Source organism: Onychostruthus taczanowskii, unplaced genomic scaffold (genome assembly GCF_017590055.1).
Source record: "Onychostruthus taczanowskii isolate IOZ18803 unplaced genomic scaffold, ASM1759005v1 scaffold14, whole genome shotgun sequence".
Taxonomy (NCBI): domain Eukaryota; kingdom Metazoa; phylum Chordata; class Aves; order Passeriformes; family Passeridae; genus Onychostruthus; species Onychostruthus taczanowskii.
In genome coordinates this window covers 1,298,089-1,315,029 of record NW_024498573.1, presented here as the reverse complement: position 1 = coordinate 1,315,029, position 16,941 = coordinate 1,298,089, and the positions used below count along the sequence as shown (strand labels likewise).

Here is a 16,941-nt window from a genome sequence, read left to right as displayed (position 1 = left end):
GAGTACAGCAGACAACAGCTGGGGGATGTAATGTGATGGCAGAAAGTTGAGAACAGGATTTTGGCAGTTTTATATTCAGCAAATCTCTCACTTGTTGTTTTTCATGGCACTGAGTTCTAAAGATCTGAGATTTCTCCCCAAAGCGTCACAAGACGAAGAAACCAAGAAACCACTTTTGACATTAAAGGCCATTATCTACAGAATAAATCATTCCTTATATTTTGCTTTATAGGCTACTGTAAGAGGATGACTCTTCCCAGAGCTACGATGAGTTAACAACATCACGGACCTCAGAGCCCTGAGCTAAGAGTCAGGAAGATACTTCAGCATCAGAGGACTAAAGGTAAAGTATTTCCTAAAGTAAATGCTTGTCTCTGCCTTCCCTTGGGCTGTGGGTGGGGGTGCTCAGCTCTGCTCAGGGCTGGGGTTCACAATAAACTCTGCCTGGAAGAGTTACAGAGGTGGAAAAGAGGAGATGGAGCCAGAGATGTGCCCGGTACAGGAGTACAGAACAGCATCAAGATTTTGCTGATCTGCTACAATTTTATTTTATTATCAGATTCTTAATTAGAAACAAACTTTATGCCATCATTGAATATTGAATAGCAGTACTGAATAATGAATAGGACAAATAACCCAGGGATTTTTGGAACCAAGCTATTTGTCCTTAGGAGATGATTAGCTCTCTAAAATGATATGTGACTCACAAAATAAACTCCAATATATTTCCTTAACCGGCAAAAGGGTAACAGAGCATTTTGTCCCGAAACTGCTTTTTTCACCACGTCCTACCAAGGAAATTCTTTCTCAGACAATGCAGTTGGTTTTTTACAGGTTTGCACTGCAGGGTGCTGTGGCCAACGAGTTAAAGATCCTGATGTTCCCTCGGTGTCACCCGGCCAGCATTGCTGTCTAGTGCTGTCCCGTCCCTGCTGTCCCCTGCTGTCCCCACTGCTGTCCCTTCGCTCACTGCTGTCCCCTCGCTGCTGTCCCCTCACTGTCCCCGCACGGCCACAGCAGGGTCCCCGCACTGGCAGGGCACTGTCACAGACAGTCCCTGCACCGCCACCACAGAGTCACCAACAGCCACTGGCAGTCACCGCGCTGTCCCCGCACCGCCACCGCCACCGCACTGTCCCCGCACTGTCACAGCCCAGCCACCGCAGGGTCACCGCACTGGCCCCGCACGGCGGAGCCGCGCAGGGACCTGGGGCCATCCCTCTGTCCCTCTGTCCCTCTGTCCCTCTGTCCCCCTGTCCCCGGTCCCTCTGTCTCTGTCCCCGGTCCCTCTGTCCCTCTGTCCCTCTGTCTCTGTCCCCGGTCCCTCTGTCCCTCGGTCCCTCCGCCTCCGGCGCGGCCGCTCCGGGGCCAGCGCAGAGCCCGCCCCGTGTCAGGCACGGCAGCAGCGCAGCTCCCCGGGCTCCGGGCAGGATTGCCGCTCTGCTGCTGCTCTGCTGCTGCTCTGCTGCCGCTCTGCTGCTGCTCTGCTGCTGCTCTGCTGCCGCTCTGCTGCTGCTCTGCCGCTCTGCCGCCGCTGCAGCGGCTCGGCGGGCAGTGCCGGGGTGCGGAGCAGCCCCGTGCGGTGGCTCGGCTGCCCCGGGCTGCCCGGGCCGGGGCTGCGGCTCCCCGGGACCATGAATTCCCCCGCTCGCACTGCCCGCGGCTCTGCAGCCACTTCGCGGGTCCAGAGATGACTTTGAGCTGACTCGCCGAGGGACACGACCCCAGCTTGCTATGGAGGATGAATTTTAAGATGAATACCTACCTTGGCGATACATCCAATACATCAATACCGGGATATTTCAAAGGCTCTGCACTAAATTATGGCAATTTTTCTGCAAACAACTCCAACGAGACGGGAAGCGACCTGAATTCACCTGCCTTGGCCACCAGCAGGGCGATCATTGTGGGGCTGATCCTCGGTGCCTTTATTCTCTTTGCTATCATAGGTAATATCCTGGTCATTCTCTCAGTGGCTTGCAACAGACATTTAAGAATCCCTACGAACTATTTCATCATTAACCTGGCCATAGCAGACCTGCTGCTGAGTTTCACTGTCCTGCCGTTCTCTGCCACGCTGGAAGTGCTTGGCTACTGGGTTTTGGGGAGGATATTCTGTGACATCTGGGCAGCAGTGGATGTGCTGTGCTGCACAGCCTCTATTTTGAGCCTGTGTGCCATTTCCATCGACAGGTACATCGGGGTCCGGTACTCCCTGCAGTACCCCACGCTGGTCACCAGGAGAAGGGCGATTTTAGCTCTCCTGGGTGTCTGGGTCCTGTCCATGGTGATTTCCATCGGGCCTCTGCTGGGCTGGAAGGAGCCGGCCCCGCAGGACGACAGGGAGTGCCGGATCACCGAGGAGCCCTTCTATGCCCTCTTCTCCTCCCTGGGCTCCTTTTACATCCCTTTAATCGTCATCCTCGTCATGTACTGCCGGGTCTACATCGTGGCCAAAAGGACTACCAGGAACCTGGAAGCTGGGGTGATGAAGGAGATGTCCAACTCCAAGGAGCTGACCTTACGGATTCACTACAAGCACGTTCACGAGGACTCCTTGAACAACACCAAATCCAAGGGTCACAACCCCAGGAACTCCTTAGCTTTCAAACTTTTAAAATTCTCCAGAGAAAAGAAGGCGGCCAAGACGTTGGGAATTGTGGTTGGCATGTTTATCCTGTGCTGGCTCCCCTTCTTCATTGTCCTGCCACTGGGTGAGTTGGGGATGCGAGGGCAGGGGTTGGGGTGGGTTTGCTGGATCCCACAGAATTATCTTGGAAAGGACTCACATGGATGAGAAGGAGATTCTGTTGGGAGAGCTGCAGTGAGCAGATGAAAGGAAGGGAATGAAAGGAAGGGAAGTCCCGATGTGCAGTCATGCTGGAACTTTGGGAATTGTGCAGCTGCACAAAGCTGCTCACCCACAGTCCTCAGGGCCCGTGTCACCCCGGGGGACAATTTCTCCAGAGTTCATATCTTAAATCCCCCTTTGTTGAATTGAATTAGGTGTCAGAAACATTACCAAAATGCTTTACCCCAAATCCTAGATGAGACAAGAGAGCTGCAGCCCTGCAATGTTGGGGGCCACTGCCCCAGGTTTGGGATGTAACAGTAGGATTTTGGCATTTTAAGGTGCCCTCACTGGAAATGAACTCAGTTTATTGTGAGAGGCAAAGCTCCATGAGCTTGGGAAGCCGAAAAGTTCTAGCTGTGAGTTCAAACATTACTGATCAAATCCCAAAAGCAAAGGAGATCCCCCAGATGCCCAGGAAGGTGCTCCTTGGTGTCAGTTGTTCTCGTTTTGGACACTGCCATGGGAGCTTTTGGCAACCACTTTGTTCACTTTCAACCTTAAAATACTGTTCAAGCATTGACATAGCCTTAACACATTGCTCAGTGTGCCCAAAGCTGTGAAATGTTCTTGTATTGTTTTTAATATTAGCACTGCCTCTGAAGGAGAGTATCTCAAAATAGTCAATTACTGAGCTCTCAGAAATATCTGTCCAAAATTAATTTCTCTGAGACAATCTGGCAGCCTAATTATGGAAAGAGGTGGATAAAGAAAGGGGAGAAAAAGCCTTTATTAATGTTCTGTATTTGTGTTTACTTAGTTACCCAACCAAAACATTGCTGATTGAGTGCTAAGCGAATATTTTTAGAGTTTGTTGTAGAAAACTAAACTGAGTTCAGCAGCCTGGTACTGATGGAGTATTATAAAACTATAATTTCTGTATATCATTAAGAATCTTTACTGCTTCAGCTATGGCAGGGCAACTTTGTCATCTTTAGCTTATTATACTGAATTTTAAAATCTTTATGACTCAACACTTGCATAAAGGTCACGATAAGGATGTGAAAAATTCCAGACAGAAGGAAAACTATGAGTAAAGTTCTCTTTGGCTACTGAAGTTTAAGTCCTTGTGCTGGCTCTTAGAGGAAGTTTATAACACAAAACAAGCAGAAATACCCAGCTGTGGATAGAAATGTATTTCACCATATGTAGCAGTATGAGATTTGTAGCAGTAGGTCATGATCCCCTGATAAAGCAGATGCCCTCCTTGATTTTGAATTATTTAAGGAAAAAAAGCAGCTGTGACCACAGCAGCTCGTGTGGGTGGGTGGCAGGAGCCAGGACTGACATCCCTCAGCCAGCCCAGGTGTGGAGCAGCCCAGCAAAAACAGGGACACGGGGCAGGAGCAAAGGGAGCCACCAACAGCCCCCATTAAAGTGCCAGCCTTCCCTGTGAGGAGTTACTTCAGATCTCCTGGGAGCCACCAACAGCCCCCATTAAAGTGCCAGCCTTCCCTGTGAGCCCTTCAAATCTCCTGGTCTCTCTGGGAGTTTAGTGAGAGGCTGTTAAACCACCTGAGGAGAATTGATTGCTTGCCAGGACATGATTTTATCTCCTGTGTAAACTGTGACAAGGCAGCAGTGGGTGACAGGCTGGAGGCTCCAGCACAGCACCCAGGGCTGGCACAGGGGCTGGGGGACAAATCCAATGCTGGGGACAAACCCAGAGCTGGGACAAACCCAGTCTGGGGATCAAACCAGAGCTGGGGACCCCAGCCCAGCCCAAGGCTGCGACCCCAACACCCCCAGGTGGGGGCACTGGCACCCCAGAGCTGAGGGCAGGAAGATCTGCAGGGGTGAGCTCTTGGCAGTGCCATAAAACTGCTGGAATCCCCTTTCTGTCAGGAAAAGGGGACAGTGGGGGTCCACAGCAGCCCATACAGGATCCAAATGCATTTCCACAGTGGGTGTTTTCCCTTGGTTTTGCTGACTAGGAATAGGCTGGGTTTATCCCTTGCCCCTGATTTTCCTTTCTAAATTTATGATGCAGCACTGTCCAACCCCTGTATTTTTATCTCTGTGTATCAGTGCAGAGCCAGTTGAGGATGGCAGGCATGATTCAAGCATTGCTCACTAGGACAGGTGGGAAAAGTCCCTTTCCTGACGTGCACAATGCAGCTGCTCTCAACTGCAGCAGAGGGGAAAGAATTCCTAAGGAGCTGTGAGCTGCACTCCTCACAGCAGGAATCTTTTGCTTTGTGTCTTGAAGACACAAAATTCAGTGAAATGCTCTTAAAAACCCTTTAGAGAGCACCCAGTGGTGTGAAATCAATTCCTGGGATAGGCAAACTGTAGACTCCAAAAGGTGCTGATGTTTTCCAGGTTCTCCACTGGTCCCTGGGCTGTCCAGCTGAGACAGCTCCCCTTCCTGCAGGACAAGCTTCTTCCTCAGCTTCTCCTTCTCACACCTCCAGTTTGCCCCAGTGACCCAAAGCACACCCTCACATCTGCATCCTTGCTATTTCTGTTTCTATTTCTCTGCTCCCTGTTCCCCTCAGTAAATCCATGGCTCTGCAGGAGGGTGTTGGCAAAGCTGGATTTCTGTGGATCCAACCACAGAACATTTGCCAAGCTGGTAAATGTTGTTTCTGCAGCACCACAGCCCCAGGTCTGAACAAATCTACTCAGATGTAGCAGAGTTTCCTCGGTATTCTTAGCAATTCCTTGAGTTTCCAAGGCAAAATGATTCTTCTTCCAGCCTGGCATTTCAATTTATTCCACAGCTCCCCCTTTGATATTCCAGCCCAGAGTTACTCCATCAGGTGGCAGCTATGCCTGGGAACAGCTGTGGTGCTGAAAGCAGGCAGATTGCTTGGAAAAATGAGAAGAAATTATATCAATGCTTCCAGAGCGTTTTTCAAGCAAAAATCCCAAGGAAATCTCTGCATCCAGTGCAGATTGGAATTGCAGCCTTGACAGCACAGGCACTGAGCAACAATAAATTCTCAGCACTGAATTACCCCCAGTTAGGTCTGGGGTGCTGAGCTGTGCTGCCTTCAGCACCTGGGGACGCAGAGCTGGGGTCAGAGAGAGCTGTGTGAGAAATTTGGGTTATTCCTCCATTGGATATTCTTTCCAGGCAGCAGTGGAGCTGCAGAACATCCTGGCTGCACATTTATAAAAGCTCCCTGCCTGTGCAAACAGTCACCCTGCGACTCAAAATTGTTTGTGATTCAACATAAAAAATAAACTAAAGACATTTGTGTCTTTGAGACAACTCCTTGGACCATAAATTCAGTGACTCAGCTTTGAGGAGTAAATATCTTGGTTTTTTAAAATAAATGTTTCTTTTCATCCCTTTCATACAAATTCTTCCTTAGGCAGCAGGACCACATTAAATATTCATTGCTGATAAATGATGAGTAAAAGATATTATTTTTATTTAAAGGCTAGAGCCCTGCAGAACTAAGGTAACACTCATTAAAACTCCCTCCTTTAAACAATGGAATGCCCAATTTTACGTCAATACCTTTGTTTAAAAGATTAATACAAAATGAAGGATTGTATAAGGAGAGGGTTTAGTGTCACTGCTGTAAATTGAGATATCAGAGCAGATTTCCCAGTCTTCTCCCAGACATTCCCAGAGGGAAAACTCACCAGGCACTTAACCAGGGCACTTCCCCAGCCTGCTGCATCATTCCAGTGGAGATCAGAGCAGGATCCACTGCCCAGTTCAGAGCCTGCTCCCACAGATCCTGCAGAGAAAAATAAAACTCTTGGAACTGAACTGACATGGGAGAGGTCCCAGGAGCCCCAGGATGAAGATACACCTGGTGGGACTGTCACTATGGATCAGGCTTTTGGAACCTCTCTGTAAGTAATAAAAAATAACATAAAATGTTCTGCATGTTGAAGCTCAGCCAACACAAAATTATTCCTAAAATAAAATGTTGTTTAAGTACAGAATGTAGATTTATGTTATGTCAGGTCAGCCTCTGAAATACCAAATTAGGCCCCTTGGTTTCCATGGGAAACCCTTCCAGGCTTTAGGTCTGGTGCTGGCAGTGCCACTGGGCTCTGTCTCTGCAGGGCTTTAGGCCTGGCTTATCTTCACCTCATTTGCCTCCTCTTCCCCTCCCTGAGCAGTCCAGCTCTCTGGAATCGATGACCTCGAGTTAATAGTTACAGAATCAGATAAATTAATGAGATGTGGCAATCTGGCAGGTCAATGCTGGTGCAAAGTTCAGTTGACAGGAGACAGCAGGAACTGGACAATCAAACATCTGCTGTGAGCAGCACAGAGTGTTTTGGCACGTGGGGAGCACCAGATTGCTTTAGGATGATTTCTTTTCCTACTGAAATAACCTCCCTTAAGCCCTGGTTTAAGCCTTTGCTTTGCAAAGGGTATCAATTACCAGTCACTTACAGACATCTGGGGTTTAGGACAAAGTTCTTATCAAAGGAGGGGAAACTGCACAAATTCCTGGGTAATTCCTCTGTAGGCTTTGGATTTGTTTGTCAGAGGAACAAAGGGAAATCCTACAGTGGTCAGTGTCACAGAAAGAAATATACAGAGCAATGCAGAAAAAAATACAGAGAAATCACCCAGCGCTGACTCTTCAGCCCCAGGGATGGCAGCAGCTCCTGGGTCAGGAGGTCAGAGAGATCCAAGGGGAAAAAAAATCAGGAGTGAGCCACTGGGCAGTGAGAGGAAATGTCCCAACTCTTGAAATCAAAGGCAGGAGGGAAGGGAGTCTCAGGAAATGTTGATTTTTGCAGGACAGTTGGACATGAGGGGTTTGCAAACGCCTGAGGAGCTGCTCAGGCTGGAGGGCACAGGAGCAGCACTGAGGAGAGGGACACAAATCCACAAATCCCAAAGCACCCGAGGCCAGAGCTCAGGGTCTGGAGCAGCTCAGGTCAGGAGCAGCACTGAGGAGAGGGACACAAATCCACAAATCCCAAAGCACCCGAGGCCAGAGCTCAGGGTCTGGAGCAGCTCAGGTCTGGAGCAGAACTGAGGAAAGGGACACAAATCCACAAATCCTAAAGCACCCGAGGCCAGAGCTCAGGCTCTCAGGTGCTTCAAGTTGAACACTGCCAGGACCAAAGAGCCAGGAGGTTTTCCACATCTTTCCTAAAACAATCCTGCACAACCCACTGCAAGGTTTGGAGCTGTTCTGATGGGCTTCCAGGTGATCCCTAAGAACTGGAAAGCAAGAACCATCCATCTCTGAGGGACCAGAGACAAAACCTGTCCTGGAGATTCATCCAGCACCTCTGTCCTGGAGATTCATCCAGTGCTCAGCTCCATGCTGGAGCTATTCCTGCCAGCCATGGCCAGGACAGATTGGCTCAGCTGTCAAGCAGAAGCAAGGAGGAGAGAAAACACCAGAGCATGTCCAGTAATTGCAGATATTTAAGTACAATAAATGAAATGTCAGCAGACTCAGATTAGCTTTTCTAGACTCCCTCAATCAGCTAATCCCTTGCAAAACAAGGATAATCTTGGCTCGTGAGCTGTCTAGTCAGGGGCTGCTGGAGTCTGTAATTCTTTTGGACTAACTAATAACAATAATGCTGTGTTTGTGTCCCTGTGCACTGCCAGCTTTAGAGAGTGAACAAGGTTCTGACCAAAACTGATCTTGGTTTATCGTATTTGTCTGAGGGCAGCCAGTTTGAACACAGGTGAGTTCTCTCAGTGGTGTAAATCACAAAGCTGGGCTGGGCTGAGAGGTGGTGCCCAGGGCAGTAATTCTGTGTTTAAATCCAAGGCACTGTCCCTTCAGGAATCAAATGTAGCTGCTGTGCCTTGCAACTGCTTCTAATGCAAGGAGGTGTAGCAGCTCTGGGGCTTAGGAAAACATCTCATGCCTATCTGTACTCCTTGAAGCCCTGGCTTTATTTTGGCCACTCCAGATAAGCTTCTATTTTCAGAGCCTTTCAAAAGCTCTCAAATTTGAGTCATTGTGAATGAAGTTCATGCTGTTCTCACTGCAGTGATTTGTTCATCTGAAATATGAGGCATCTGCTACAGGTTGTCAGTCCTAGGATATAAATTCCTCACAACCAGGACACTTTGGAGCTCTCAGCAACCTGGGATGGTGCAAGGTGTCCCTGTCCATGGCAGGTGGTGGAACTGGATGAGCTTTAAGATCCCTTAAAACCAAATCATTCCATAATTCCAGGATATTCACGATGTACCTATCACTACTCTGAGAATGACAGCTGCCAGACTTGGAGCCCCATCACATTTGTATGCTACCCATTGTTACTCATCATTTACCCAGTTTCCCTTTCATTTTCCTTATTGAATTTGATTCTGCTTATTTTGGATGCTCTCTGTGTTTCTTAAGATCATTTTTCACTGTTTTCTAGCTGTTTTCCCTGTTATCCTAATTCCCTCCTGTTGCAGCCTCCCAGCTTGACCAGCCTTAGTTTTATAACCATCCTCTCCACTTCATCATCTACTGTTTGTAAACATTTACTGTTTGGGTTTTTTTCCCTATATTAAATAAGTCCAGGGGAATGTAAACAAACACTGGATGCTGGAAGGGAAGAAATCAGGAGCTTTAGGAATCCAATTAGCTCTAAAACCTTGGCACGCTGGCTTGGCTGAGCCCAGGGTGCGAAGGGCTGCAGGAAGCTTAAACAAAAGGCAGCCACATCCTTTCAGCACATTCTAAACTCACAACAGCTCTGCTCAGGGGCAGATTATTGCTCCTGCAGGGAGGATTCTGCTGGTTGTGCACACAGGGCATGTAACTCAGCCGTCAGCAGCTTCCAGGAGTTGTGGCTCCTGCAGGAATCCCAGGCCAACACGGAGGTTCCCAGCCTGGAAAGTCTCGTGCTGGTCACAGCACAGATCTGATCAATCACTTTTCCCAGGGAAAGCTCCATGATAAAGCAGATTCCTTGCACTGCAAGGCTCATTTCTGCACAAGCTGACTCCTGGGGGACAGATGGAGATGGGGGTTGATGTTGGTGAAGTTTCCTGTGTTCCCTGTCTCAGGACTCAGCTGTTACCATTTGGTGTTTTGCAACGCTTTCCCTCACCAGAGCAATTTTTAAAACCTTGGAATTTTCTCTTGAAAAGCTCACATTTAACTCCAGTCAGAATGCCTCCAATCTGCACCAAAATGGAATGTCTGAAATAAGATTGGCCTTGGGTTGCCTTCCAAGGGTACCTATACCCCATCACTAATTACCAATTCTCCCTTTCTATTTTATGGTGTGCAAACAAGGAGGTTTTGAAACACTTCATTTTCAACCTGTTGTTAATAGACAGAAGGAGTTTCGTGTTTTGTGGCTCTTTAACCTTCAAACAATGACAAAGGCATACAGGATCTCCAGTTTCCCAGCTGGAATATCCAGTGGCACACAGCAAAGCCCTTGCATGACTCTGTTGCACCATTGTATTGCAATGAATCCAGATGTTGTATTTGTTCCAGGAAACTGGAAAGGAGCTCAACACACTCCCCCCTGAGTGTATTTTCATCTCAGCAAAACTGAATTTAGAAGATTTTGAAATGCAATTCCTTTGTAAGGCACAGAAAATAGCACCTGACAGCCCCAAATTCATCCCTAGTGACTTGTCCTTAAATCCAGGGAATCCACAGTACTCCTCCCCAGTTATTATCTAATCTAAGTATCAAATTCAGAGCAGAACTGATCATTCTATGAGTGATTTATTATACTTAATTGACATCAAACCCACAATGCATTAAAAATTAATGTTTAATTAAAACCTCCTTCAGTGAAGAGTTTTCCTTAATTAAGAGTGCAACAATTAAGGCATTCCAGAAGATTTTCCTGCTGGCCACCCTGATATTTTAAGGACTCTTCCCAGGTCCACTGAAATCCTTATGAGTCTTTTCAAAGGGTTTCAAGGACTTCCCTGACTGCAGTGGACTCTGAATTTTAATGTCTCAGTGGTGCTCTGCCTCCATATTCAGAATATGTGAGCAGAATTGATATGGCAAATTGTTTCCCACAGTGTTCCCTAATTTCATTGAGGAGACTTGACTGACTTCTCTGTAATAATGCATTCATTATAAAGAACCAGTCAGAGCCTAAATGAAATTAGTTCTTCCTAAATAAAATACTTCTTAATTCCTTTTTATGATACTTGCTCAGTGTATATCTCCAAGCTCAACAGCTCCATCAAGCCTGGGGACTGTGGGCAAAAAACAGATCCCTGCAAACTGATCCAGCTGATTTTCTGAAATGTTTCCTGTTCTCCACTTGTGCTTTGCAAAATCTCGTTGGTGTCAGTGGTGCAGTGGGAGGGAGATTGTGGTGCTGTGATTAATGAATCACAGGGTTAGTGCCAAGAAATAAAAGTGTGCAGAAAATACACATCCCTTGGAGTGAGGCTGTTAAACGTGGAACACCAGGAGAGCAATCACTTGGAGCAGGGAAATCCCTCTGGCCACCCCACAGGGAATAAATCACTGAGGAGAGAAGCACGTGCAAATTTTCCAGGCATTTTAAAGAGCAATTTAAATCAGCACAGGGCAATATTTAATCTCCTTATCAGGCTGCAGTGGGGAAGTGATTGGAGATTAGAACAGGAAATATCAGTCTGGTGTTCAAGTGTGTCCAGCAGACTCTACATTAGCATTTTATCAAGGCATCAAAACAGCCCACACTTGTTTGCTCCTGACAGGTTAATGCAGCTAAATAGAAGGTATTGTAGTTAATTAAAATAAATAAATAAAATTAAAGATCAGCATTTAGCTACAATAATAGAAGGGTTTTGAAGCTGAGAAATCCAGGAGTAAATTCTTGTGTGATATAGATGAAAGAAGCATGGCTTGTTTATCTGCATTGGTTCCCAGTTTTCATCTCTAGATTTTCACTCATTTTATCTGGCCTGTAAAATTCCTCATTTGTTTATTTATTTTATTTATAGCATTTTCTCTGTCCACATTTAATCTGACTAAAATTTCGTAGAGGAATGTCTTACAGCTTTTCAGCTGTTGTAGTATCAACCAAAGGCAATCCACCTCTGTGGATTCCAATTTACACCCGAGAAAAAATAGAGGCTCCTGAGCCACTTCATGAAGTTTGCTAGACTTTAAGAGCTAAAAATCATTTAGAGTTTAAAGGAATTCCAGAAAACAATTAAAGAAATTTATCAGTGTGAACTCCAAAACGTTCCTTGTACATTATGGTGCTTTTTAGCTGTTTTGTAAAGCCACAGAGCTTCTCCTTTCCCTAAACTGAAATATTAGCAATTACAAAACAAACCCTGCAAAGGTTCTGCAGCTGAGCATGGGGAAGATTCAGCAGCATCCTCCTCCTCTTGGCTGCAGTTCTAAACTTAGATGAGCTTTTCCTAAAGCTTTATAAGAATGTAATGGCTCATTCCATGGAATCCCAGGAATTGTCACTGAATCCTTCACCCGAGACATTCAGGAGACACAGTTTTGGGGCTGCACTGATTTGGTGCATGCTGGAAATTTTTCAAATGCATTTTATGGTTTCTCTGACACGTTGTGCTCTGCAGTTCCTGCAGCATCCATCAGGATGGAGGCAGGACCTGCAGGACCTGCAGGATCTGCAGCAGCTGCACAGAAAAGGCTCTGGCCAAACCCTGCAGATCACTGCCAGCAGCACGGCCCTGAGGGACAGGGGCTCACCCTACAGGAGTCCTGGAAAACCCTGAAATGCAGAGCCCTGAGGAAATCCCTTTAAACTCTCCTTTTAACCCTGAGTGAGGAAATCCCTTTAAACTCTCCTTTTAACCCTGAGTTCCTCAGCTCCAGGGCAGAGCCAGCCCTGGCACCATTCCCAACTCTGCCAGGATAAAATCTGGGATCTGGCTGCACCATTCCCAACTCTGCCAGGATAAATCTGGGATCTGGCTGCACCATTCCCAACTCTGCCAGGATAAAATCTGGGATCTGGAGCCATAGGACCCTTCATGCAGGGAGTGCAGTCCAGCCCTGGCACCATTCCCAACTCTGCCAGGATAAAATCTGGGATCTGGAGCCATAGGACCCTTCATGCAGGGAGTGCAGCCCAGCCCTGGCCCCATTCCCAACTCTGCCAGGATAAAATCTGGGATCTGGAGCCATAGGACCCTTCATGCAGGGAGTGCAGCCCAGCCCTGGCCCCATTCCCAACTCTGCCAGGATAAAATCTGGGATCTGGAGCCATAGGACCCTTCATGCAGGGAGTGCAGCCCAGCCCTGGCCCCATTCCCAACTCTGCCAGGATAAAATCTGGGATCTGGAGCCATAGGACCCTTCATGCAGGGAGTGCAGCCCAGCCCTGGCCCCATTCCCAACTCTGCCAGGATAAAATCTGGGATCTGGAGCCATAGGACCCTTCATGCAGGGAGTGCAGCCCAGCCCTGGCCCCATTCCCAACTCTGCCAGGATAAATCTGGGATCTGGCTGCACAGGACCCTCCGTGCAGGGCGTGCAGCCCAGCCCAGGCCCCACACACGCAGTGCTGGCTGTGCTGGCACCCCTGAGCTGTTGCCCAGGAGCAGAGGAAGTGCTCTTGCATAGTTCTGAGGCCCCAGGCTCGACCTCTGCGTTGCTGTGAGATGGGAACAGTGCCCAGAATCACATCCCTCCCCTCCTGACAGCCACCACTGACTCAGCTCCTTTCACAGCCCAGCTAATCTGGGCTGTGAAACCACTCCAGAGGAAAAGGTTCCTTCCCAGCCAGGCTGGGCTGTCAGCTTCCATTTAAAAGGCTCTGCAAACCTAACTCCAATCCTTGACAGAGGAATTCTCTCCTGGATTCCCACTCTTGGTCACTTGAGGCAGACACAGAGGTGTTTTCCCAGATGGGTAACAGATCCAGCTCTGTTTGCCATAAAAATCTCATACATTCTTTTCTGCAGCTCCATTTGCTAAATTTAGCTGATCAATTACCACTGAAAGTAGAGGAAGTGGATTCCCCAGTGTGAGATTTTCATTTGGGCAGCCACATTAGGGAAATTGTTTGGTTGTGAAGGGAAGGGGAAGTGTCCACAGAATGACCTCTTGATTTGGGTTACACCATTTTTATGAATGTCTGAGATGTGGGAAGTTCCCCAATTAACTTCAGGTTTCGGGAGGTTTGAACTCTCACAGTAATCTGGATAAATGGAGGGCATTCAGGAGCTGCCAGAGGATGTATTAGAAGTTTTAAGGTGTGTCTGGAAGTGCTCTTTTTGAGGGGCCTGGGAACACTTTTCTTTAAAAGTGACCTTTGAAAGCTCTTTGAAGAAGACACAGCCTTATTCCTTGTGTGCCTTGTGCAACAGCCTGGACAAGGGAGGTTTGATCTGTCCCTGGGATCAGGAGATGTTCCTGCAGCAGGTGTGGACCTATAAACACAAGGACTGCTTCTTATTTTTTACCCTTCATCAGTAATGTGCTCCTTTAGCTTTCAGATGGGAAACATTTCCTTATTAGCTTTAAAAATAACATTTTAAAAATAACAGAAGACCAACACTGAAAGCAACATGCATAAAAGTGTTTTAAGACACAGATTGTAACAGTGATCTGACGAACATGTTTCTTCCTAAAGGCAGGCCAACCCCTTATCTCAGATATTCTCTGCTTGTTTCCCCTGGACAGGATCCCTGTTTTCAGCTCTGAAGCCCCCTGAAACGATCTTCAAGGTGATTTTTTGGCTTGGCTACTTCAACAGCTGCTTGAATCCCATCATCTACCCCTGCTCCAGCAAGGAGTTCAAGAGGGCTTTCATCCAGATCCTGAGGTGCCAGTGCCACCGGCGCAAGCAGCTGGGCTGGTGGCCCTACAGCTACAGAACCTGGAACCGCTGCTCCCTGGAGCACGCCCGCAGGGATTCCCTGGAAGACAGCGGCAGCTTCCTGAGCGGCAGCCAGAGGACTTTATCCTCGGCATCGCCCAGCCCCGGCTACGTGAGCAGGATCAGCCAGCCGCAGCTGGAGCTGTGCACGCTGCACGAGTGCCGGAACTGCAGCTCCCTGCTCAGCCCGGCCCGGGAGGGCGGCGGGCAGCAGGGCCACTGCCAGTTCTTCACCTTCCAGCTCCTGCCCGAGCGCAACGGGCACGGCCCCGCCGCCGGCCGCGGCTCCGGCCATCAGCCCCCGGGCACGCCCTGAACTCGGCACCGCCGCGGGGCGAGTCCCGCGGAACGAGCGGCTCCGAGCGCTCCGCGCCCTCCGGACACTGCCCTGCCTCGCCCCAGGCCCAGGGGAGGCAATGGACCCTGCTGGTGCTCAGGAGAGCTCGGGAAGGAGCAGGGAGGGACAGCAGGGACAGGAGGATTCGTGTCACAGCAGTGCCCAGAACAGGGACTGCCCAGATTCCCGATAATTCCCGGAGAACCTACTGAGGGCAGGGAGGGTGCAATGGGCAGGGAAGGGCACAAGGGACTCCTCAGGTGGCCTGGGAGAGCTGAACAGGCAGACACACCTGTGAGGAGAGAGGGGGAAATGGGGTGGGCAGGGTGGGGGAGACCAGCTGTGCCAGGGGGGGGAGGGAGGGATGGATGGATGAAGCAATGAGGAATGCACTGAGGTCATTCCTCTCCAGGCTGTCCCTGGCTCTGCCCATAATTCCCGATTGTTCCGTACATCGCTGTACACTTGCACTTTAGAGATGGAAAACAATGATTAAAGTAATTTCTCAGCAATTGAAACACTTGCTGCTGTTACTGTAGGCTGCACTTCAGCCACGATCCCTCATCAGGATTCTCACTACAGAATAAAACACTCACGGCCACTAAATTTGCCATTGTGGCTCGTGGGATGCCGTTGCTTCCCTCATCACCAACACAACAGGAATTAGTTACAGGAGTTCCTTCACCAGGAACTCTTTGACAGTTTGAAAATTGGGAAAAACTCCAAATGGATCTGAAGGAGCGACTGCAAAGATTACAGAGGACAAAGCCTGATATGCCACCTTAAAATATGAAACTTTAGCAAGGCCACCTGACTTGTCCAGATGAGATCTATTCTGAATATCTTCATTTTTCCCACTGGAACCTTTCACAACCTCCACCAGGCAAAGCCAGCCCAAACGAGGCTGTACAAATCACCCTCTTCCTTATGTTAGTCCCTCTTTTGATGCAATGTTTTCCTTTAAAGGAAAAACTATTTGGGCCAGGGCACAATCATAAGGCCTTGTGGGACAAACCCATTTTTTGTTACAGCCAAACAGAATTTGCCAAGCAGAACATGCAGTGGCAGTGGCACATGGTGTCTTTTTATGCTCATTCACACACTTTCTGATGAACCCACTCTGAGGGCAAACAGATTTGCTTTTCTAAATGAATCGCTGCCCAAGGTGTTCATAAAACCCTGAATTTCCCCAGGTTAAGCTGCTGTGTGGAGCTTCATCCCTGAGGAGGGGCTGCTCCAGAGCCACTCAGTGGAGAGGCACAGCTGGAATGGCTCAGGGAGCTTTGTCACAGCCCAGCTGTACAGAAATTAAACCCATTAGGCTTCAGTGCACTCAGCTCTCAATGTGCTGCTTATGTGTGAGAAGAGTTATGCTAAAATCAATCCAGCTGAATGAGGCTGGAGCTGGAGAGCATCCTGCATCCTTTGCTCTTTGGAAATGCAGCTTCCCATTATCTTTACAAATGTGATGGGGAGAGGAGAGAGAGGACATTGGTATTACAAAGTACAGTTCCAGTCTGGAAAATGTCAAAATAGCAACTGTCTATTCAGCAGCTGAGCTCTGTGCTCTGCGTCTGTGTGCTTGACTTTTACCTCAGACAAATGAGCAGAAAATTGCCCAGCACAGGAGATAATCACAGCAGTTATGGGATGGAATTATGGGTGTGCTCACATCCCGTGTTCCTTATCCCACACACTGAGCAGCTCATCCCCAGGGAATACACAGGATTCTGGCTGGATTCACTCCACAGGAGCTGCTCACCTTCTCCCAGCTCCTCTCTGGCTCCCACATTCCAGAGGGCAGGACATGGAGCTCAGGGCTGGTGCACCACACAAACACCACCTGCACCTGGGGAGGCAGAAGAAACACCTCAGAATATGGACACACATCACCCTGGGTTTGTGAAATGTTTGCACCCACTGTGATTTTTTTGGGGACTGGAAGGTTGCAGTTCTACCATCAGATTTAACAATCCCAGGACAACAGGTTGGTCTGCTTAGGTTGGAACTGAACTGAGGGGATAAACCAGGATTG

The 16,941-nt window shown here is 48.4% G+C and overlaps 1 protein-coding gene across 1 annotated transcript; it reads left to right on the top strand.

Annotated features, from left to right (window-relative positions):
* The first annotated feature begins 1,430 nt into the window (after positions 1-1,430).
* Positions 1,431-15,207, top strand: ADRA1B (adrenoceptor alpha 1B). Its single transcript, XM_041397761.1, has 2 exons — positions 1,431-2,714; positions 14,374-15,207. The coding sequence occupies exons 1-2, from the start codon at positions 1,742-1,744 to the stop codon at positions 14,883-14,885; spliced, it is 1,485 nt and encodes a 494-aa protein (XP_041253695.1). The 5' UTR covers positions 1,431-1,741; the 3' UTR covers positions 14,886-15,207.
* The last annotated feature ends 1,734 nt before the right edge of the window (positions 15,208-16,941 follow it).